This window comes from Seriola dumerili, unplaced genomic scaffold (genome assembly GCF_002260705.1).
Source record: "Seriola dumerili isolate Sdu_G_001 unplaced genomic scaffold, Sdu_1.0 BDQW01000393.1, whole genome shotgun sequence".
Taxonomy (NCBI): domain Eukaryota; kingdom Metazoa; phylum Chordata; class Actinopteri; order Carangiformes; family Carangidae; genus Seriola; species Seriola dumerili.
Genome location: NW_019174648.1, coordinates 120390 through 145468, shown reverse-complemented (window position 1 = coordinate 145468; position 25079 = coordinate 120390). Strand labels below are relative to the sequence as shown.

General features: G+C 41.6%; 1 protein-coding gene across 1 annotated transcript in view; it reads right to left on the bottom strand.

The window, feature by feature from the left end:
- The window catches only part of LOC111233478 (phosphatidylinositol-binding clathrin assembly protein-like), a 72274-nt gene that overhangs the window by 12048 nt on the left and 35147 nt on the right, over positions 1 to 25079 (bottom strand). Inside the window, exons 3-13 of the mRNA XM_022761300.1 lie at positions 21678 to 21753; positions 21266 to 21368; positions 19911 to 20004; positions 19134 to 19245; positions 18579 to 18685; positions 16045 to 16086; positions 12767 to 12852; positions 12433 to 12556; positions 8313 to 8446; positions 6992 to 7092; positions 4767 to 4880 (exon numbers count right to left, since the gene is read on the bottom strand). Of these exons, the coding sequence (XP_022617021.1) occupies positions 4767 to 4880; positions 6992 to 7092; positions 8313 to 8446; positions 12433 to 12556; positions 12767 to 12852; positions 16045 to 16086; positions 18579 to 18685; positions 19134 to 19245; positions 19911 to 20004; positions 21266 to 21360 (1009 nt within the window). The 5' untranslated portion in view covers positions 21361 to 21368; positions 21678 to 21753. The remainder of the gene's footprint in view (positions 1 to 4766; positions 4881 to 6991; positions 7093 to 8312; positions 8447 to 12432; positions 12557 to 12766; positions 12853 to 16044; positions 16087 to 18578; positions 18686 to 19133; positions 19246 to 19910; positions 20005 to 21265; positions 21369 to 21677; positions 21754 to 25079) is intronic.

The window sequence follows — 25079 nt, the reverse complement described above, 5'->3', positions numbered from 1 at the left end:
AGAGAGAGGGAGCGGAGGGGGAAGCACACAGAGACAGAAAGACGTAGAAAAGACAGGAGGAAGAAAGTTAGAGACAGAAAGCAAAAAGGGTAATGAAGAAAGCAGGAAAGAGAGCAAGGGGGAGATGAGGAAAGGAGTAGTTTTGCCCACTATCTTTTTAATTCTCTTGAGGCTAATTTCTCTCCCACTGTCGGCATTTCCATTATTGTTGTCACTGTGATAAAACACTTTGGCAATGTGGGTGATTTTTTGTTTCTTAAACCACCGTGTCAGTAAAGCCCAGTGAATTAAATTGAAGCAAGGGAGCAATAGAAGAGAAGCAGAGATAAGAGGCGAGGGGGGGGGAGAAGGGGGCGACACACAAAAAAGAAACAGAGTGAAACAAGCCCTCTCAGTAGATCACACACACCACAGGGCAGTGAGAAGAAGAAAATGGATGGAGGGATTTGTGGAAGAGAAAGAGACGGAGGTAATGAAGCGAACACTGAGAGTGATGTATCGAACGAGGAGGATAATGCTACCAGCGTTAGCTTAGGTGTTTCGGCAACGGATTTGACAGTCAATCGAGTTTAAGATCAGAGAGAGGGAAGGAAGTTAATCCATGTCAAGGGTTCAATTCAAACACGCTGGGACGGAGAAATCTGTTACTTGCTACTAAATATGACAGAAATTTAAAAAAAGGCTGGATTATCCAAAGCCCCTTTTCAGACATGGAAGACGTAACATTGCTGACTCCACCTATCAGTTAAAGTGATGCAAATGTTCCTCAGCTCTTCGTTTGGCACTTGGAGTGTGAGAGGGAGTGGTGTCGTGTATATTTTCTTATTAGGCAAAGAAATAACTATTCACTTAGCACCACCCTCCCCTTATTCACCTGTTGCTATGTCTGTCAAACTTTCCATTATGACAGAGGAAATAAGCAGTTTACAATAAAAATTCCGGCACATTTACCACTTTAAAATCTCTTTTCAAGTGGTAAATGTTTAGGTAGACAAAAGCAAACTTTGCTGATCCAAACGACAAATTTCTGCAGTAGGTAGCTAGCTAATTAAACTACTGATGCCGTAGCTTTGTGAGTTGGTTGAAAACGCCGTCTCTGTTTGACATTTCGATGTTTCCAGCTGGCTCATTTTTAAATGACAACCCTGTAAAATGGGTCTTAGATATGAACTTGATACCTACGTACCTGACAGCATGCTAACAGACTCAAGCTAAAGCTGTTAGCTGTCTTTTTTCATTGCAGTATAGAGCTAGGTAGCCCTATGATGAAGAAAAACATAAGACTAAAGGGTTGATAGTTGCAGCCCTTATATTAATCAGACTTGTTTTATGGACATGTTACTAGGTCTGACTTAAGCCCCGTTTACACTCACACAGGGTTTTTGTCATCAGGTTTAATTGCATTTAGAAAAACCTGCTCATTTTGGTGTAAGTCTTTTTTTTTTTAGGGAAACATGATGAGTATTGAGTTTTACTTTCATACCAGGTATCACTCAATAGGGATGGGCGGAGCCACATTTTAACATGGAGACTGTGTCATTTTGTGTCAAAAATAGTCGGCACATAGGGTGAAAAAAATAATGAAAAAACAAGAATGAGGAAGCAGGTAAGACATACAGAGAGGCGGTTCTGTTAACAGAGAACAAAGCCGCCAATAAACAGAGAGACTGAGTCACTCAAGAGACAAAAACGGGACACAATGAACGATATCCATATGAGCAGAAACAGAAGCGAGAAAAACTTGAACTGCTTATTAAAGTTAATGATTTTTTTTCAAATGCAGAACTCTGAAACCTGATTTGAAAACCAACTAAGAATTTGAACACTGCATCCTGTGATGAGGAAGGATACAGCAAATACACCATTTGCTCAAAATCTCAAATACACTACAAAATAAATAAAATAAAACCAGCAATCTTCCACTGAAAAATAGAAGAAAAATTACATCCCTGAGCCTCTGTGGGGAAAAAGAAAAAGTACAAAAATAATTGCAGGGACTGTCAAAAAAGACGACGGAAACCAGATATGAACGATAGGAAATGGGAATACATTATAAAGACACCACAAAAGAACAAGTAGGCTTAAGTCACACATATGAAGTGTGCACTGCCCTTCAGAAAAAGCAAATCTCGACAAAAAAAGAGCAACAATGCCCCCAACTCTCTGTACGCCAAATCATGAACACATGTCAGCTAAAAGTGGACAAAAAAATTCCGATAAACGTGGACGATGGACTTTGCGGAGGAGACAGAGGACAAGAGAAAAGGACTTTGAATTGTAAATGTGAGGAGGGAGAGAAAAGAGGAGGAGGAGAGCAGATGGAAAGGAGTTGCCTGGGTGATTCTTGCCTTGTGAAGTGTGATGGGGAGACGATGAGGCAGAGACAGAGCAAGAGATGAAATAAATGGAGGGAGGAAGGAATGGGTGGGAGGAGGAGGAGGAGGAGGAGGAGGAGGGAGGGCGACGGTGTGAACAACAACAAAACAAAACAGACGAGCAGAAGCAGACAGATGGGATGGAGCAAAATGACAGACGACGTGCGAACACACGCAGACGTGGACACACGGTTACAAACACTAACAAATATACAGACACATGCGGATGCATTTAGATACACAGACGACGCATGGACGTGCGCGCACACACAAGGAAACAGAGACATACAGTAGCTGCACACACACACGCAGGGGTTTTTTTGTGAGATGCTGCCAGTTGCCCAGATGGTGTATTGGTAGTTGTAGTGGCAGCTTCCACACACGCTCTATTAATAGAAAGAAGTTAGTCTGTCCAAAGCCAGAACCAGGCGGCACACTGGAGCCACAAGCCTCCAACTGTTACTACTGAGCAGAGCAAAGGAGATTGACGGGTTTAAACAAGATTAGAGCGAGCCAGAAATCAGAATCTGCACCCAGGACTGCTTAAATATTTACTGGAAACACAAAAGAAACAGATCTACACTGGAAAATGTTTGAAGAAGTAATGCTACAGCTGCACAAATCTGACTAAATAACCCTAATTATGACGATAAAATGGCTCCAACACATCATGAAATCCCCGCTTTCTGTGGGAAAATTTAAGAAACACCTTCACATTTCACAATTTTAAGATTATGAGACTTACTCTGTATGATTATCCTGTTTCGATCAAATCTTACAAATTAGTTTGAACGACAAGTGCAGCGACTTCTGGGGTGAAACAGCTGGCTAATTAACCCTGGCAAATTTCCAGTAATGCTGATTGATGGGCGCTGTCTCTGTGAAAATAGGCTCAGCTAGAAAAAGACAGGAAATAAGTCCGGACTTAGAAATCGTGACGAGCGTGAGATCTCAATGTGGACCAAAAAAAAAAAAAAAAAATGTGGAGCAGCTCGTTGATTTTTCAAAACTTCCCACAGAAAATCACACAAAAAATTAAAAAGCTCTGGGGAAAGATGATGCCATTTAAGTTTCATACTGTAACTTCCTCTGAACTCTTGCAGTTTAAACCTGCAACCTCTTTGCTCTGCCTTCATGATGAAAACAGCCTTTAGATGACCTCTGCAGGTAGTCGCTCTTATCTGCTGTACCCTCCTTTGGAGCTGAGGGAGAACTCGCCAAGCCTCAAAATTATACACTTCGCAGGAGCGTCTTGGGACCCAAAAGGGTTGAGAGGCACCGGGATTGATTGTGTCAGTTGTTGAGAGGTTAAAAGAAGGTAAGCTAAGAAGTGGGCTCGGAGCCAGAGTCTCAGACCTGCAACACTTAAGAGCCATCAGTCGAAAGCTGTTACAGTAACAGGCAGGAAACCACGACCAGACAGGATGAAGTAATTGGAGAAAAAGGTTCCTACACATTGTCTACTCCAATCAAGACTTTCAGATGTGACCTCCAAGATTCTGGTTGGTGATTAAATGATATAGGTCAAAGGTTTCAGGAAGTAAGTCTCAAAATAGTTTTATGACTGATAAGTATCCGGGAAAAAAAAGAAGCATAAATAAGACTTCAACAATAAGATCTGTTTGGACGTGTGTAGGAACCCTGAGAGAAAAGATGAGTTATTGAGGAAAACCAGGGCTGGGATCAGTTAACTTTTGGTTCAGTTGGATGAAAACAAAACCCTAAAATGAACTTATGATTTACACTTAAAAGCCCTGACAACCGATTTTCTCAAACAGTCTTCAAAAAACATCATGTCAATGTGCTTTTTCTTACTCATTTAAAGTGGGCGGGGCTCTATTGATGCCATAAAACTCTGTGCGCCGTACAAGATTTGGCAATATTTAAATCAAAATGACAGCTGACAGTTGTGGAGTTGTTACTGTTTGTTGTTAATTAAATCTGATCAGACCACACGTAACAAATAAATAACATCAACAGATGATGTTTCTTTCCCAAACATTAACTGAAACTGTTGCCTATTTAGTCCCAGAATATGCACTGTTAAAGATCTGAAAGCTTTCAGGGGCTTTAATTATAGATAAAAAAAAAAACAAATTTGTCAAGTAACTTGAAAATCCGACTGAAGTTAAAGTTAACTGACCTCCCTGATAGAGTCAGGTTCATCGTCATTAGAAACTCTGTAAGAATTCAAACAACAGCTTATGCGGCAGAGTTAGAAAGCTAAAAACACCCCCACCCACCCACCCGGCAGCAGGAACAACCACAAGTTGCAGGAACTGGTCAGAGGGTTAGTTAAATGCTATGCTCGAGCTGCCAGCAAAGCCAAAAAAAAAGGTTTTAGTTTTCAGTCTGGCTCTGTCTGGACAGTCAGACAAGAGCGGGCTTTACCGGCTGCAGGTTGTGGGCCGTTGTTACTGGGTGCGGCATTATTCCCAAACACAGCATCGAAATCTACAGTCATGGCTGCTGGTGCGGTCTGCTGCAGAGGCTGGCTCTCCAATCCTGAGGGAGGCAGTTAAACATGACTGATTAAAGCCCTGTTCGTGCTGGTAAAGCTGCATGAGACTAGTTTTATCTGACATATTTTACAATATATATACACATCAGATGGTGATTTTGTGGGGACCAGATACATAGCTTTGAAGTGTTGAGGATTCCACCACCTCCTGCTAAACTAATCCCATTAGATTAGGAACATGGACCTTACAGTCTCCAGCGTACTGCCATTGTTGTTGCTTAGTAACTTGAGACTTTGTGCAAGCTGTCGGGAATATCGGGCTTTCAGAGGAGTGTTAAGCCTGTGCACGAGGAAATCCACTGATGCACCTTTTGTTTTTTTGTCTTCATCCGCATCCCTGTTGGGGATTAGGATTTGAAACCTCAGAGAGAGGCTGCGTTTGTGGGATCCACGAAAACAAGAATACACGAGACAGTAAACCACAATGGCTATTAATAAACATGACGCCGTCGTTCCAGCTAACCTTTCAGGAACACGACAGGGGAAACAACCATTCATCAAGATGATTTACGACTGACAGACTGTAACTAAACCTGACTAAACATGGCAGATAGAGAACAGGCTTCCAATAACGTCTGTGTGTAAGAATCATCCTTTTCTACTGAGACTTACCTTAACTAGCATCTCACCTTACATGTAGACGTACATTATTATTGGCAATTATACCGCGATACAAGTTTTAATATTACTGGTTAAACAGGTGCTATAACTAACTGTCATGTCTGTCCATTAAAGATGACGCTACAGCTTGTTAGCTTAGCTTAGCAAAAAGACTGTAAACAGCTCTTTCCAAAGATAACAAAACCCAACTGTAAAGCTCACTAATTAACCTGTTATTTATAGGTCTTTTTTTAATGCGTACAAAAACCTGTTTAAAAATGATAATCCGCCTTTTGATGAGGGTGTTATGTGCCCGCAGCAACCAGGAAGTTACTGCTCCAAACACTGAAATATCCTGCACACAATCCTCCACCTAAACCGACAAACCGATGCTTTTGCATGTTGATTTTTGTACAGATTTTAGATATTACATGTTAGCTAGTGAGCTTTACAGGAGTGGGTTGGAGGATTTTGTTACTTTTCTCCGTCTTTCCAGTGTTTAAGCGACGCTAAGCTAACAAACACACATGAAAACAGAGATCGATCTTTTCCCAAAATGTCAAATTATCCCTTTCAAACAAACATAAATATTGTCGTCTGTTTACTGCCTGACAGAAGGTCCAACAGTGCCGTGTACATTAAGAGCCGTGGACGTTCAGTGAAGGGAGTGTCCTTTGTGTTATTTTTGAGAGAAGCACAGGGGATAGTTATCTGAGCTCCTGTGTCACAGCCACTGATAGTGTGAGGCGCTGATATCTAAGCTAAGAAGTGGATCTGACTCTGAAGTCTGGCCAAACTCTTTATAAATGGCTTCAGTTTAATCCTCTGCCATAAAGCCTATAATACTCTGTGCTAACAGTACTTCTAGATGCATCTTAATGCTACTTTTTGATTTGAGATAGCTGATTGCAAGCTGAAATGTCAACTCTTTTTTTTTTTTTTTTTTTCCAGAAACGGTGGGAGGATGTACTGTACGGCACAGTTAATCTGTGGATGTGTATGTTGCTGCTCGGCATTTCAGCAGCAGTGAGACAACGAGGAGAAGGGCGGCTGAATCTCTGCTGACATTTCCCCAGACTGGTTTATTGAGCCGCTCAGAGAGTGAACACATGGTTACAGGATTTATTATTACAAAACACTGAGTGTTTAGAGCGAAGACACCTGCACCTGAAACTTGTTTGACTGTGTGTCTGCACAAGGAGCTAGCTCGTCATGCAACATTAGTTTCTGAAGAAACGGGGGGGAGAATGATGGTGGGTGGGATGGATGGTTTTCATCAAAAGATAAATGAATGGTCTGACAGACGGATGGCGAGACAGGTGGATGACTGGCCAGGGGGAATATTTCTGAAATAAATTCATTTGTATATGTGTAGGTGGTGGGTGCCGTATTTGCATGTCTGCAGCTCTGCTGCTGCTTTCATATATGTGCAAATGCACCGCAGATTTTTCTATGTGTGTACAAGTGTGTGTGCGTGTGTGTGTGGGTAGCGTACCTCCCCAGGCACTGTTGGCGGTGGAGATCGAAGGAGTGCTCTGCACAGCGGGGATGAAGGCCGGCTGAAGATCAAACAGGTCACTGTTCAGATTGGGCACACTGAGGAGCAAAAGAGGAGGAAAGAGAGGGAAGGAAAAAGGGATAATGAGAAAGAAGAGAGACAGAGGTGGTGAGAGGAGAGGAAAATGAAGCACAGGGAGATGTGAGAGGTGATGGAGAGGAAAAGAAACCGAGTGAATACGTCAGTGAGAGATAAAAAAGAAAGAACGGAGGGATATAGAAAGACAGATGAAGACGGAGCATTAATATTTAATCAATCGCGCATAAATAGCTAAAGCCACCACTAAAAATGTTCATTTGTCACAGATAAAGATTAATCCTCTCTCTCTCTCTCTCTGAAGGGCTGTAAAAATTCCAACGGAGCAATAAAACAGTTAGGAGCAGTAAATTTAGAGCGAGCTACAGCGTGCGCATGTTGAGTATTAAATCTGTTCTGATTATCAAAAATGAATAGTCTACCTGTGACTCTTACGGCTGCAGTCAGTCAGGGAGGTGTACAGGGATCCGCTCTGTTGTGGCCGATCGAGCGCTTTTTAAGTGCCACTGACTTTACAAATATTTACTGTGAATATCACTTTATATGGGAACAGTTAACTTCCAAAACATTTATCATGTCTGGGTCTCTGAAGCCACGGCAGAGGAGCAGAGAGGACTCTGAAATAGTTGTTCAATATCTCAAAAATTACTTAAAGGATAAAACTTGATAAAACACAACCAACATTGTGTTTGTCCACTTCTCGCTGCCTTCTGACTTCCCTGTCTCGTCTGTGGCTCGCAGCCCGACTGAAGATGTGAACGTTTAAAAATCAGTCACCAATGTATATTTTGATTTTTAAATAGGTAAGATGAATAACATCATACACAGGTGGGTCCTGCAGATATTAGCAAACATTATCCAGACAGGAGGAAATGGTGCGTTTTCTATTTTCAAGTTTAAGGCTCTCATGAGTATTTATTGCAGCAGGACAGTGCAGGATAAACGGGTCTGGTAATGCTAATTATATCAGACGTTATTATTGTTGGCAGGATCACTCCACCATTGTTTTGGACTTATGCTTGAAGTTGGTTACATTTCCTGCTTTTTAAAAAAACTTGTAGCCACACTTTGCTTTTTAATTAATGAACATCTTGATGTATGCAGAGGGAAACTGGTATGTTCATGTGTGTCTTCTTCTGTGTGTGTGTGTGTGTGTGTGTGTGTGTGTGTGTGTGTGTGTGTGTGTGTGAGAGAGAGAGAGAGAGAGAGAGAGAGAGAGCACCTGTTGGCAGACAGCGTGGAGCTGAACAACTCTGGGGTTTGTGTGATGTGGTTGTTGTTGGCGAGGCCTATCGACTGGCTGCTGGGGGAGGCAGAGGGCGGAGTCTGCATGCTGATCTCCTTCAGGCGCTGGTCCTGGAAGACAGACACACACACACACAGACACACACAGACACACACAGACACACACAGACACAGACAGACAGACAGAAAAAAAAGCACAATGTGATCAGGAAGACGATGGTTAAACAGTAATTTCCCTCTGGAAATGAATAAGAGTTTGTTTCCAGTAAACTCAAATCCTGGAAAATGACGAGCATATTTTCTCTCACGAACATACACAGGTGGGCACAGAGATACGTGCACGTAACTCTCACAGAGAGAACAACACCCAACATGAAATGTTATAATATTTCTCCAGCATTTCTGCCGCTTATTTCACACCAGCTGTAACTTCCTTGTTCAGAGAGACCTGTGAAGCATTTAATCTCTAAAATGCCCAATGTTGAGTCATTACGAGTGAAAACATAAAGCAGAAGTTTAAATGTGTGCGCTTTGGTGACACTCAGTTAGTTTTTGGCTTTAGATTTGAGACTTAAAGGCAGGCCTGCATCCAACTGAATTTCCAAACTCAGTTTATTGCTTGGTTTCTCCTGCCAAAGTTTTGCCTGGTGGTGCGGGATTCAGCACACACAATATAATGACAGACTATTAGTTTCAAGTACTTTAAAACCAACCAATTATATTGGCTTTCTGTGACAAAAAAAAAAAAAAAAAAAACCTCACCCAACAGTGCGAGTTTTTGTTGCCATGCTGAAAAACCCTCAACCCCATCTCCAACAGTAAGTGACTGTGCTCTGCTGAGACCCAGGTGCAGCTGAAATGCAGACTATTGTTCTCTCCGGTGACAGATACACGAACATCAGCAAAGTCCAGCCAAAAACAAACAGCAACAAAAAAAATAAAAATAAAGCTAAACTGAAATAAAGTCAAAAACAGAAGACCGGTAGGTTTTGAATTGTGCTTTGTTTTTCAGTTGATTCAATGATGTAACAGTGTTAAGATACTGCTGATGTTTGCCCAACAACCAAACCAGACCTTTTCAAGTTTCACGTTTCAAGTCTCAGACTGGTCTCAGGTCAGAAACACTTCCTGTTAACACTGTGAAACTACCAGAGGTTGTTTTACTTGCTGATCCGAGATCAACACTCCAGCGCTTTGAAGGTGTTTCTGCACATTTAAAAGAAAAAGAAGAAAAAAAAAAAAATCTCTCCCTGCCTCCTCCAGACTTTCATTTCTTGCATGAATTTGAAGGTTTTGCTTCGGGGTCAGTTTGACGCATGCTGGTAACAGCAGGGAAATCCGACTCTCAACAACTTCCTACCACTCTGTGTTTTCAAATGATTCTTGTATGGCAACAAGTTTTAACGTTGGCCGAAACAACAGTGGGTTTTTAAAGCTAAATAAAAGGCATTATTTATATGCAGTATAAGTGTTGCACCCTGTTCCTCTGTGCAGTTTAGATAACATATTCAGCCTGCCAGCACTGTTTCTGAGTTATCCCATAAGTGACTACATTAAATTGTATTGCCTTATGGATTGATTTTATTTCATTGTTGTTGCTCGTATTATTTCATATTCTGTACGTCTCATACTGCTTATATTCCATCTGTCTATATTTCCCACTGGATCTTATTACTTTTGCTGCTGCAATGACCTAATTTCACCACAGGGATCAATACATTTGTGTCTTATCCTGTGAGAGCATGTACTGGGAAATAACACTTTTTTTTTTTTGTTTGTTTGTTTGTTTTTTTAAATCACAACATGTACTGTTTGGTGGACAAGGAAAGCAATTTACAGTACAAGTGAGGTGTAGATTTTAAGTATGGATGGCCACAGTGGGAATGGAAATGCTGCTGCCCATTTTATTTACACGTAGGTCGCCCAGGTGCTTTAACTCAGCTCAGAAATCAAACATTAAGGTATGGAAATGATCCAATTCCCTTTACAACCTTTTCTACCTCTAAAGGAATTTGGAGCAAATTAATAACCAGGATCTCCTGCTGTAGCAGCCTCAGCCGAGCAGAGTCCAGAGTCTTCATCTGTATTCTGACAGTGCAGCGAGGAACAAATGGGAACTGCTGTTATTGTTTGGGCTAAGACCCCAGCTGGACAGTAGCTGAGTGTGTAAGTGTTTTTGTATGTGTGTGTATGCGTGCGTCGAGTCCATATGGACACCAGAGCGCGCAGACAGCTGGACTTGAGTATTTTGGACGACCCCTGCTGACCCCCGGCTCTCTCGCTGTGTTTCTTACTCTGTTATGTTCTCACTCGCACTTTATCTTCCCTCTCCTCTCTAACTAAAACCCAAAAGGTAATCAGTGGACCTTGGCAGAAACAGGGCAACCAAGGGCACGGCTAAAATCCAATCAGCCGTGCGCACAAACAAACACACTGAGACACACTGGCAAGCACACACTGCACTTAATCCGCCAGGATATACACACGCGTCGTATACACACACCGATCAACAACACTCACTGAGATACTGGCAACACTACTAGACACATACTGTATCTTCTCTGCCAGGATGTAAGCATGCTTAACATGCACACAAACACACACACACGTGCACGCACGCAGACACACACTGAGCTGCTGTGTGCCTGTTTTGTAGCTTCACTGCTCTTACTCAATTACAGTTTGCTGTAAGGCAGGACTCCCAAGGCTGGAGCAAGAAATGTCAACACATTTTACACTTGACTTTTCTATTGCTGGGCTCACCACTGAGAATCTTGGCCTTTATCCTCAACTGGAGTTCAGAACTCAACAAACAGCAAAGTTGCTGGGCAATCTATCAGCAACAACACAGTCAAGCCTGATATATATATATATATATTTATTTATTTATTTATTTATTTATTAACTATTTGTGCCATTTCTCAGAGTTCAAATGTTCTGTGGTTGCTGCAGCTTTTGCAGTTTGTTCTCTCTCTGCGAGCACAGTCACAGCGGCGTCTTAAATCTAGGGCAATGACTGCAGTTACACTTGTCATTTTGAGCTGATTTTTTTTTTTTTTTTTTTTTTTGCAATGTGATTCACTTCAGTTCAGAAGATCAAATTCCTCTCTTGCACACGCTCAGACCTCAAAGTTGCTTCTGCACATCTCCTGTTTCGGTATCTATTAAAAAAAAATCTGCAGCGAATTATTCTCAGACATTTTCCCACTCTTCCATACCTTCTCCTCCCGAGAAGCTTTTAATTATGTAACAGGTTCTGGAGGGGTTTTATAGCTACCATGTCTAATGTTGTGGATGTGTTTGCAGTACGCCCAAAAATCTGAATTTTGTGTGTCCAGTCCGTTTCCCTAGAGCATTTCTATATAAACCAAAGCTACACTAAAATGACAGGAAATAAACTAAAATTATATATTCAGGGTGAATACAAAAATAACTACAAGATGCTTCACAGACAAACCGTTATGAAACATAAGCTAGAATTAACACCAGAAGCCTTTTTACTGGCTTGACACAAACAAGAAATTTGACCTTGGTTCCCTCTGAACACACAGTGCAAACAAAAAAAAAAAAGACAAACAGCATGAATATTTACACAGACATGGAAAGATAAAATGCAAGACAAGGATAAACTATGTGGTGGTGGAGGAAATTACTACACTGAATGTGGTTTTAAATGCCCCATTTACATCTGGCATTAACGCCCGATCGATATCTGGTTAAAGAAAAACACATGTTAAAGTGGCAGCGCACCAATTTACACATTTAAGGTTGTTTACAGGTCTCGGGGAGGAACTAGTGCCTCTCTGCTCAGCTATACACCCAAATCTTCAACAGTAATTTCTGGGAAATCAGTCTCATTAATATGCAGATTTATGTAGAAAGGTGCTCCAAATCTAATCAGATCATCTTTTCCATATGGAGTATCTGTAGTGTAAGTATGAAGGACGTACTGCAGAACTGCTGTAGCACCTGAGAGCTGCTTGAATGAGGGTAAAAAGGGAGGTGGAGGTAGATGGCAGTAACCATTAGCCCTGCTGCTGCTACAGTGCCGAGTCTGACCCCGTCGTTCAGAGGTGATCCGGTTTAAAATCTGTTACCTTGAGAGCCTGCAGTCTGGCCTGCTCCTCCTCCAGGGCCTGCTGCTTCTCCTTCTCGTCCATGCGGCTGAAGGACATGCCGGTGGAAGAGAGAGACGAGACGGCGCTGGAGAGGGTGGACGCTCTGGAGCACAGCAGACAGGGAGCAGAGGGGACAATCTTGAGAACAAAGTTTTATATATTTTCTCAAAGGAACTGATTCTGAGGCTTTTGAAATCTGCTTTGAAAATCTGCTTTGTGCGTGGGTGTGTTTGGAAAGTTTTTCAGCTGTGTTTTGGGTGTCATGTCTTTCAAGGAAACCTGATGTAACTGGCAGGCAATTAAGACGTCTAACCTGGTGTCTGCATTCAGCTCCTTGGTCTTCTTGCCCTCCAGAGAGGCAAGGTGCTGCTCTAAAGCCTCCAGGAGGCTGCTGGGGGCCTGAGAGGGAAACGAGTATGGGGAAAAGGAAAAGAGAACATTAAAAAAAAAATAAATAAAAAATATCAGTAATCATCTCAACTTTCTGGATAATCGCTCTCTCTTTCCATCTCTTTCTCTCTCATATGCACCCACACCCACACACACACACACACACACACACACACACACACACTCTCACACAAACACAGCACCCAGAGTTAGTTGGTCTCACAGGAAGGTAACAAGAGTGCATCAGGTTCCAAGAATAGCCATGGCAACATGCAGCAAACACTCGCACTGTTAGCAGGAGACTCGAAAGGAGAGAGAGAGACAGAGAGACAGAGAGGGAGAGGGAGAGAGAGAGAGAGAGAGAGAGAGAGAGAACAAAGGAGGAGGTTTGAAAAACAAAGAGCGAGGAAAAAGGTGGAGTACGGAGGGAGAGGTCGCGCCATTTCTTCTCCCGGCTCCACATGAGCAGAGGGCGATCATTTCTGTGGTTTCTTTCATTCTTTCCATTCAGCTTCCCCATTTGCTGCGTGTTTTTTTTTGCCTCTTTGTCTTGCTTACACTGCAGTGTCCCCCCATCGCACCGAGAGGTCCCGTCATCTTTACACAATGAGTGCCAGGGTGCACTCTGTACCTCCGACTTGTCCGCACGTCTCCGCTGTGGTTTTTTACTCAATCTATACATTAATTCCACTTGGGAGATGGAGATTATACTCTAATCTTTTTTTTTTTTACCTTTTCTTAATTACTTCACCAGAAAAAAACAACAAAAAAAAAACGAGTGAGGCCAAGAGTCTCTGAATTGTGCTTTGTCGGAGGATGACATAAGGAAGTAGCATTAAATCTGAGCTCAAACGTTCTGGAGTACAAGTTATCGAGCAGGTTACTTGGGGATTGTTGCTACGCTACTACAGAAAACAACAATTCAGCTGCAAATGCGAGTTGAGCTCCAATTGTTCACATTGCACAACACGATGTCTTCTGTGCTTGTTAGGAGCCTCATTAATGCTCAAAAAACCGAGGGAAACAAGAGGGCGAAAGCGAGCCAGACAGCTGCATTATTACGCACATCTACAACTTAACACTCAGGAAAAAAAAGAAAAAAAGAAGAAGAAGACATAGCTCTGCTCTCTTCTAGGCTGAGGAGAGAGTGAGAGGAAATGCTTCCACTGTGAAAATATGACAACGTCATGTCTGTCTTCTCCGTCCACAAGAATGCAAAGTGTGCTGTCAGTAGCGCTGCAGACACAGACACACACACACATTTGGGAGTGTTTTGGCTTCGGAGCCCTTTGTGGCCGGCTAGACGGTGGGTTCTTGCCAAACTGTTGCCTGGTTGTTAAAGAAACAGCGACTTGCATGAGAGAAAGAGACCCCCATTTAACTGTCAGTGGGTCTGAATAGGTGAAAAGAAGACCTGGTCAATATTAGCTCTGACACACACAAACACACACACACACTCAGTGGGGGCGTCTGTGTTTCCTCATCTACCGACGGCCGCACCTCTCATCTAAAGATATTTAGTGCAAGCACTAACTTTGGAAGGCAGAGAGACGTAGAAGAGAAGTCGTCAGAGAAATAGAAAATTAAGAAAAGAGAGCGAGAGAGACCCCCCCCCCTTTTTCCTTTCTCATGTTTCCTCATGTTTTTTTTTGTAACAATGATTACATGGTAATGCTCGGGTCAGTCGCTATTAAAGCACCTCCACCATGCATGTTGAGGCAACGATGTCGTGCATGACAAATATGAAATAAACAACATCTACGGAGGGGATGGAATTTAAATGAGTGAGTCCAAAGCCGGTGCAGGGATTCTTTCATGCAGATGAAGACAGAGGGGCGGAGGGGTGAAGCCTCATTTTCTATTCATGAGGTTTCATGCCCTTTTGCTTGTCGTGCCAGAGCTCTCTCTGTGTGTGTGTGTGTGTGTGTGTGTGTGTGTGTGTGAGTGCTACAAGCAAGCCACCTGAGGCCGGCACACACGTATTGGACTGAGTCGACACCATATCGCTCCACACTGACAACAACGAAAAAAGAAGCATGCCTGTGAGTGTATAAGGTGTTAGTGTGTATGGTTACACACACACACACACATACGTGACCAAGTGTGATGTTCATGCAGGGTGTGTGGGGAGGGGGGAGGAGGGGGGGAGGTTAAGCAGGTTGGAGGGGGGAAGCAGTACAGTATGCAACCCACCACCTACAATGTATGATCCTTTTGTTTTCTGCGACAGAGGAGGGAGAAGAGAAAAACGTCTATTTAATTTAACGACTGCGAGGGAACTGAGCAGTTTTACTACAACACAGTCGACCCACATGATGTTAACGACCAAGGTCACGTTCCACCGTGAAACCATACAGCTGTGTGTGAGGGATCTCCAGACAGAAAAAGCATCAAAAGTCGCCAAATTTACAGTGTAAGTAGCGGTGGTTAAGTAAACTGTAAACCCACTCATCGTTATTTTAAGTATCAATGTTTTTCGGCCTGATGTGTATCTTCATGTACGCCAGGAGTCTCTCTGAGGCCGTCCCACGAACCATTAGGAGGATAAAAACCATGCTTCAAGCAATTCCTCTGAATTCACAACTAGGTAAAAAGGCAACTTTATCCTTGACGATTAAAAACAGAAATGATGTAGTTCATTCCCTTGTAGTGTTGCCTTCTTGTTTTCAAGTCTTTTGTTGTTGCAATTATCATTATTTTTTTATTCTTTTTTGTAGATTCAAGGTCTAAGCTCATTATCCGCAGTTGCTCAAGGCTTTTTAAATCCACGTGATGAAACCTGCGTCGGGCCTGCCGGTGGCGGAGTGTTTAACCGGGCCGACTTAACACACATCAGCCTGTTGTTCGATCTATAACGGGGCGTTTAGAAGTGAAAGAGATAGGAGGAAAGAAAAAAAAAAAAAAAATCAATCAAACCAGAGAAGAGCTGCCTAGATTTAAAGAGTAAGATCAGGTTAGACGAGATGGTTCTTTGAAGTAAAAACGAGTGGGTGGAGAGTGAAGGGGAGAGAATGAGCGAACAATTGGTGAAAGGAGGAAGGGGGGGGGGGTTACAGGTATATGTTAAGGGTGAAATAAGGTGTGAAAGCAGAGAGGGAGAAGTGAACCACATGTACTTGTTGAAGGGAAAGTGAGAAAAGATTAGCTGGAAACAGAGGAAAGAGAGAGAGAGAGAGAGTGGAAGGTGAGATGTACACTGACCTGTGAGAGATCTGGGATGTCACCCTGATCTATTCCAACTTGCTGTCATCCAAAACAAACAAATCAACAAAATAAAAAAGGGGAGAAAGGAAGGTGGGGTAAAATGGAGAAGAAATAAAATAAAAGAGAAGGGCAGGGGGCATTTAAAAAATAAACAAAAAAAAAAAACAGATGAGAAAGAAAAGAAAAAAACAGGGGAATCATTACTTCATGCAGTGGCAGTGTCAACATAAACGACAACAGAAATAAACAAGAAAAAGTTCTCCACATCTGGATTGGCCGATGAGGCGACCAATCCCGACAGTGAATGACGATGATGACTGTACAGTGATAAATATGTCTGACCAATGAGGGAGAGAGCGGGCATGAACGACTCATGAGTGATGACATGACAACATTAAACACATTTATATAAAGAGGACGGCTACATCCAGATCATCTCCAAACTGACTCATAACTTAAGACAGATCACATTTGTGGGAACAAGTTGACTTTGTTAGACACAGATAAAAGAACATTGAGGCCTCGTCTTTTTCATAATCATTAACTTGACCTTGGTTTTCTTTCTTAACAAGCGTTACACAAACCTTTAATGTCATAACAGTTGATAAGAGTGAACTCATTCTAGACATTTAGCTCCCTGCTTTTTAGCTTTGTAAATATTCATGAGGGGCTCATATATAATGTCACAATTATCCATGTGAATCCAGGTCAAAGTCTTTGATTTTAACAATTAAACTTGAAGCACAGAGGAACAAATACGTAGTTAAGGACACAGGGGGAAAACTTAAAAGCAATGTTGACACAGACCAGAGTTAAGACAACAGGCCTTTTTCACTGAACACGTTTTCACATGTCACAATAAAGAAAGAATAGATGTAAATAGTAAAATTAAAGATGGCCTAACTTCATTTAGCCACATCAGTTTCAGGAGCTGATATTGTGCATGTTGGCTCTGTAACCCTGGCTTCACGTCTCAATTAACTGTCAGTAACAATATTTTGAAACATATGCGAAGGTTTCTTTAACAATAAGTTAAATCTAATCAATTTAAGAGTTGGTTGATGTTTCATGGTCTGTTTTTATTCTGGATCCTATGGAGGATGAAATGTGCCTTTTTCATAAATAAGCAGAAAAAAATTAAAAACTTATGTCCGTTTTGCAGGCGGTCCATCTAAGTCATAACAAACAGACTATTTTTGATCGTTACACCTTTGATATAAATTTGGATTTATTCAATTTTTGCACGGCAAGGCCCCATTACATTCTCCGCCGTGTATTGTATCTGGATAATTTTTTGCAACAGGGTGTTTTTTTTTTTTTTGTGTGACAATGACCACGACGCCTGTCAAGACAAGAGTCTAATCTATCAATACACATATTACATGTCTGAGGAAGTTCGACATTGTGCTGGCATCCTGTGGGCAGAACAGTGGGTGGCTAAAAGTTAAAGACCACAAGTTTCCAGCCTGTTTACCTGCACCACTGTGACAACATGATGCAAAACCTACTGAGAAAGTTTATGGATTTAAAACACGTTTTATTACATGTGATTTTTTTTTTACTAAAAAGTTCTGTATTAGAGAGGCTCATCCAGTTGATGGTATAAGTTTAGATTCCAGAGTTAAGCTTAAAAAAGGTGTTGACACATTTGAGACGAGAAGTGTGAGAAAAACTCATTAGTTTATTCCCTGGATGTGACTGTTTTGTTTTTTATAATTGAGGACCATTATTTTAAGTTCTATCTGTAAAAAAAACTAAAACAAAAAACAGAAAAATACACACTTAATTGTCCAGGGAGCTCCTCAAAACCTAATTATAAAAGACAAAGGAGTTTGATTGGGACCATTTATTTGAATGTACATTAATGCAGAAATATGAACCGCTGTTGTAGTTTCTTGAGCAGGAATTGATTCCTGCTGTTTCAAAATCCGCTGAAACAAAGGAGGGAGGGAGGGAAATAAAAGAGGGATGATCTGTGGGCACAGGGCGAAAGAGAACCGCACAAGTATCCATCTTTGTCAGGGGGGAGAGGGAAGAGCGAGGGAGAAGAAAGGATTAGATGGAGGAGTGTGGGGAGCAGGGGGAGAGGGAGCTAACGGAGCGCCTAACCACATCCTCCATCTTAGGGTTATTTTGGGTGTATATAAATATATATATGTGTGTGTGTGTGTGTGTGTGTGTGTGTGTAAGTGTCTGTACAGCAAATGTGGGGCAGTGAGGGTAAGTCAGGTACTCCAGCCTGCACAGAGTACAGTAGCTGAAGGAGCAAAATTATGGCTGTATGGAGTTTTTATGTGGAAAATACACGCTTACAAGTTGTGCTTGAGAATGTGTGTGTAAATATATCCGTGTCAGGGGATGTGATCAGGACAAGAAGGGGAAGAAAAGACGAGGAAAAGGGAACATTTGAACAGGAGTTGCTCTTCCAAAAAAACATTGAGGTAAAAATCGACCCGTCAAAATCTTTTTCCAGATGTGTGTGCGTACGTGCGTGTATTTCTGTGTGTGTGTGTGTGTGTGTGTGAACATACCTCGGCCACTTTGAGGAACTCTGACAGCTTCGTCATCCTGTAAAGAAATTTCTTGTAGATGTCCAGAGCATCTTTACACTGGTTCTTCTTCATGTCAAAGTATTTCTCTACAGACACAGAAAGGAAGAGGACAGGGATAAATAAAGATTTAAGAAGGAAACGGAAAAGGAAGGAGCGAAGGAAGGAAGGAAGGAGGCAGGAACAATCAGTGCATGATTGAGTAGAGACAAACAGGAGCACTTAGCAGCTACATGACAGCTTGTCAGAACCTACCACTGCTGCCGTGACAACCAGACTGTGAGCACATATGTTGGTGTGCGTTTCTGTTGGGTTTATATCTGCCACAGAAAAGTGTGTGTGTGTGTGTGTGTGTGTGTGTGTGTGTGTGTGTGTGTGTGTACTGCAAAACAAACTGAATCTATACTTACACCTCATCATTTCTGACACATCTTTGAGAGAGAGCATCAACTGGCTCACTTTAGGCTGTATTTGTACTGGCAGTATGTGTGTGCATGTGTGTGTTCATGTGTGTGTGTGTGTGTGTGTGTGTGTTACCCAATAGGTTGATGACCCCTTCATTGTAAGCAGCAAACAGCCTTATGGAGTCTTTGAAGAGCAGCATGAAGGCTGAGTTGATCACTCCGTTGGTCAGCTCATTAGGATTGGCCTGGTGAGAAGAGAGAGGTAGAGAGAAAGTGGCAGAAAAAGAAAAAGAAACAGGGAGAGACGGAGACGGTAAAGGAAACATCTCTATCACATCTTTCCAAAGCTTTTCACAGAAAAAAAAAAGAAAACATCTCTTTCAAATATCCCCAAACATCTTTCTCCAAATAGCGGCACCTCTCCCCGTTGGCATGAAGCAAACACATCACTGCACACCGCGCAACTGTCAATTTAGTTTAGGTGGTGGGGAGAAAAAAAAAAAGCAAGAAAACATGCACACACTCACAAACACACACAGGCAGACTCTCAAGAAGTACACACACATACAGTATGCACTCCTATGAGAAACTTCACCATCCATTTTCATCGCCCTTTGAAGCTCGTGGGCACAAACCACAATGCACCCACCAATTTCAGCAACTCCCCACCCAATACCCTTCTCCCCTCTGTGCACACACACGTGCACACATACGTGCACACACACGTGCACATACACACACACAAGAATGAAATCTGTCACCATACTATGCTTCTTAGACTCAAACTTTGCAATCTGTTGTTTCCATTAACATTTTGATAGAAAAGTGAATCAACCACAACTTCGACAACAAGAATGCATAATGACACACACATTACGCACAGCACACACAACACACACACACTTAGTACCTGGAAATCCAGCAGAGCATCCAGCTGGTTCTGAATGATGGGCAGCGTCTTGATCAGCTTTTCTGTGTTCATGGTGCGCATCACACCGTCAATCCTAACGCAGGAAACAAAAACACACACATCAGTAGCGGGCACCTTGTTGACAAAAAATTCTTATGCAAATCTCAATGCAAATTAAGAAATACACAAGAAAAGGAACGAAGAAATTATGAGAAACTATGGTAAGTAAGAAAAAAGACTAATGTTTTGCATAAAAAACATTTCCATAATGCAAAAGCCTTTTTACGGCTACTTGGGATGACAAACGGCAACTGAGACTTAAATTTCCAATAAATAATGAGACTCTGCTCAGTAGGATCAGCATAACAAAGGATTCAATGTCAGTCCACAACAGTTGGACCTTCTGAAATTGAACACAACCTCAAGAAATGATGAACCCACCATCACTATCATACAAAAAGTCCCCAGCGAGACTGTACTGTCATTGGAAAATGCATTAAAATATCACAAAGTGCAGTTATTTTTTCTCATGTGTGGCCGACAGTGGCAGACATTAAAAGGAATAGTTTGACATTTTAGGAAAGTAGATGAGAAGATGAGAAGATTGATACCACTCTCATGCCTGTGTGGTAAATACAAATCTACATCCAGTGGCTGATTAGCTTAGCTTATCTTAGCATAAGGACTGGAAGCAGGGGAAGACAGCTAGCCTCCTAGTGTCAAACGGTTTTACCATCTCCAACATTCACACCTAATATCATGTTTGTTTAATCTGTAGACAAAAAGTAATTTTAATATGACAAGAAATATTCCACAATTCAATGCATTGGTTTTTGCATTTCCCCCCTGCCAGTCTTTATGCTAAGCTAAGCTAAGCTAAGCTAATCGTCTGCTGGCTGTGGCTTTATATTTAACAAACAGGTATGAGATTCTTCTCGTCTTACTTTCAGCAAGAAAGTGAATTTCCCAAAACTTTTTCTTTAAAATACAAAGTGCACTTACTTCCTCTCACACATGGCCTCCACTAGCCAACATTAAAAAAAGATTTGTAACAACTTGCATAACACAGAGTTCAAATCTTCAAAGCCCATCCTCCTCATGAATAAGTTATAAATCAAAATAAACCTGTTGTCTGGAACATCTCTACATGATACCCATACTAATAAATGTTAGTTGGCATCAAAATAAGAGGTTTTGCAGAGAAAAACAACAAAACTGTCAGTTCTCCAGTACCAAGAGCTAAACACCGTCTCCTGGTGTGCAACAACATGAGTGTGAAATGATGAGTAAGATTTTTGTTTTGTGTGTATTTGTGTGTAAGTGTGTGTGTGTGTGTGTGTGTGAACCCCCCTTACCCCCGCTTCATCTTGGTGAAATCCACAGCCACCAGTCTGTAGGACATGGCCTTCTCGTTCAGGTAACGGCTGTATCGTCTGATGAAGGTTGACATGTCGTAACCTGGAAGAGAGAAGGAGAGCGTGCTATGTGAGACAGCTACAGATGATTCCTACCATTTGTTACATAAACTGTTTGTTTTATATACATTATACTGTATACTGGCGCTGCGTCAGATGCATTCGAGTCAAGTAATCAACCAAAGACTTTTAAATACTTTCCCTCCATAGTCTGAAACATTTCTCAGTTCTTAGAGGCAAATCCTGCCCATCTGGGTCCTTACAGACAAATTAAAACCAAATCAAAATGCCGTGAATCATCTTCACAGGACTTTTAAAGAGTAAATCATGAATGAGTGTGTTTGTGCTTTACCTTGCAGAGCTCCCTTATCCAGGAAGTTGTTCAGGTTGAACAGAGTGTTTCTGGAGGCCAGTTACTGGATGAAACGCTGAGATGAAAAAAAAAAAAGAAGGAAACTTTAATGTGCAGTTTTGATTAGCGTGGCTCCCAAATGAAATATAAAAGAGCTGGACATTCATAAAACACATGAGCATTAAAATAAGAAGTCAATGTTCTGCCCTTATGTGTTTGGTATCAGATTTTCCTGCCTGACACTGGTGTGGTGTTCGTAACTTAAAATTTGACATATGAATTTCCAGTTACTTTAATTCACCATGGATTTGTTGCATTTTGGAATAAAGTTTTATTTTGGATCTTGAAATTTGTTTGTGGGGGTTGCCTGTTTGAATCCCGGCTGACTGGAAAAAGCTGGGTGCTAGAAGAGCAATGACAGAACAACTAAACACTTCACCCCAAATTTCTCCAGTGGACGTTATCAGCAGCAACAGAAAACATAGTGACAGCTGGTGTAAATGTGTGCAGCTGTGTTAAATGTGAAGCTGAACACTGATGAAAACATGCATGTTCAGTTGAGAGATAAGAGTTAGCAGCCATGCTAACGGCTCTGTGATGTCGTATTTTGGCACAATAGTATTCTAAGCTAAATGCTAACATTAACATACTGTTGTTTTTGCATTTATAATAAGAGAGGTGGCATGCTAATATTTGTTAATTAGCCCCTTTGGCCTCCTGGTGGCGCTGAAGTCAAAGTCAGGGGGACATCAAAGTCAGCAGGATAAATCCTCCGGGGAACATGAATGTCTGTGCTACATGTGCAGAGATACAGCCACCCAGCCAGGGTGGCTATAACCTCCTTCATCCCATCAACAAAAGGTGTTTTTCGCTTATTTGAAAGATAACTGAGAAGGTAAAATTGATCTAGAGAAACACACACGCTCAATGTCTGACAGATGGTAATAGCTTGTGCTCATTAGCCAGCAGCTAATAAGGAAGATTGATATGATTCATCTCTGACATGAAGTTAAGTCTCTATTAAAATGCAGCACACAGACATCTCTGCTGCGCCTCAAACGTTTAATCTCACCAGATGTTTAAAGGCCCAGTGATGATTAAATAATAATTTCATGTTCTTAGAAACTGTCTTTTGTTTTTGTTGTTTTGTTTCAGTTCGCCTTCCTGCAGTGAGGTCAGAGGTCAGCTACAGAAAGAGAAACCTCACAGTGGGTGGGACTTCAGTTTCTAGCTCTTAAAACACCAGCAACACATGTCTTACTACTGCCACCCCTGCTGCTTTAGGTGGTTTAACCTCTACCGCTTGCATCACCCTAAACGGGGGGCCATCTGTATGTTTAAAAATTAACTTTCTTTCCTGCTGTTTTTTGTCCAGTCATTTATTAGGACTCCTTCTGAGTAGCTCACACGCAACTGGAGAGGGAGGACAAATGGCAAGAGGAAGCCGACAGAGAAAAATTAATTAACCTTTGGGAAGAGGCAGAAGATTGGCAGCACAATATTATACATTATTATGTAATAACCCTTTGAAAATGTTAATGAGATCAAATCTAAAGCTAAAACTTAGAGTCCAGATAGTGATGAAAAATGTCATCACTATCATTTACAGACTTTCTGACATCCCTGTTTATATTTGAACATTTTTCCGAGGCTGTGTAACGTAACAAGAAACTTCATCCCTCCATTACTTTCCCGTCCAACTCTTAAAACACTAGCTACTTGTTCATTTTGACGAATCTGAAGTCGCTAAGCAGGTGCTGGAAGCTTTTTACATCCTATTTTCCAGGGAAGGTTTGCTCAGCTTGTCTGCTCTTTTTCCAACACCACCTTTTCCTCGCATGTGTACATGTTCATACTCTCACAACTGGGAGTTGCCCAGGACAAACCCTCTATTTTCTCTTTTACTAAGCAGCTCCTTTAGGATTTATTCTCTTCTTTTGAGAGGTTTTTTTTTTTTTCTTTTCCTTTTTTACCTTGTTTGAGAGCACCCCAACGTTAAGATATTAATGATACGGAGAGCTTTACTTATTCACTTTCTCAAGCCAAGAATTTTCTGGCTGGAGCTGGAGCTTCAGAGCGTATTCAGACCTCTGGGAGGACTACAGTCCCTGAGCAGGTGCTGGTAGCTCATCCATATTTCCAAGTAACTGTCTTCATCTGTCTACAGAGATGGGCACTCAAATTTGAGTAAGCAACTAGCGTTACGAACTAGTACTGCAAATAGGTTACACAGACTGCCACAGAAAGGTGTGTGAGAACAAAACAAACCAAGCTGTGGTAGTTTCAGTAGTGTTCATGCAACCGGTTTTATTATCATTACCTTTGAATTGAAGGACGTCAAAAGGCTTGGGCTTAGAAGAACTGTATTGTGTGAATAATGCGGAAAAATAAGACTCCAACTACTTTAAAGTGTATATGCACCTGCAAAACACATCTACACAGGTGTCAGACTCGATCCTTGAACTCAACTTGAGCTAACTATAAAACAGAAAAGTGAAACTGCTCATTATGTAATGCCAGATTTATTGTTTGTTTGTTAACCTTGTTTAAACAGTGTTTCGGCACATGCTTCATAATTTTAAAGCATCTTTATAGCACCTGTTCTTCTGACAGATGGTATTTGCTGAGCGATGAGAGAGGTTATGAAACAGGTTAGCTTTCTTTTATTGGGCAAAGTAAGCTGCTATTCACTTTGTGTTTTACTTACTGCAACATTACAGTTTACTGTTTATCTTTTACAATACTGTTCAATGGTAAATCTCGTTTTATTGTTGTTTGATATGATTGAAATGTAAGAAGCTAAGCAGCAGCTTGAATCTAATTCTCCAGCTGCTACTATTTACTTCATCACACACTCCAGCTAATATTTCTGACCTCCCGGTCTTGCATTAGCCGTGACCTTTTTCTGTTACTGAATGGTCATGACAACATTTTACAACTGAAAAATTCAGTTTATATGAAGTGATATGTTCTCAGCAATCCATCTGCAATAAAATATCAAACTGTGAGAGAGGCTAGAGCCTTGACACAAACTGTGAACTGATGAGACTTGACACTTCACCTGGTCTCTGCCTCTAAAGACGGGACCTGAACTTGCGTTTTGTCCCTTATGAACGTCTCTGCTATCTCGTCTTCCTCACATCGCTGAATAACAGAGTGCAGTGGAATAAGTCTTGGCCATCGTCCACAGTTTTGGGAACTCAGGCCTCGGGCTTCCCAAAAGCATCTTAACGTTAAGGCTGTCTCTGTCCAGCTGACTTAAAATGATCTGAGATTTGCCAGTTTGCCAATTCCCAATCTGGCAGGGAACCAACCCTCACTGGCTGGTTGGAGCATCTAAGAATGTGTGTGTGTGTGTGTGTGTGTGTGTGTGTGTGTGTATGTCTCTGAGCACAAATATGC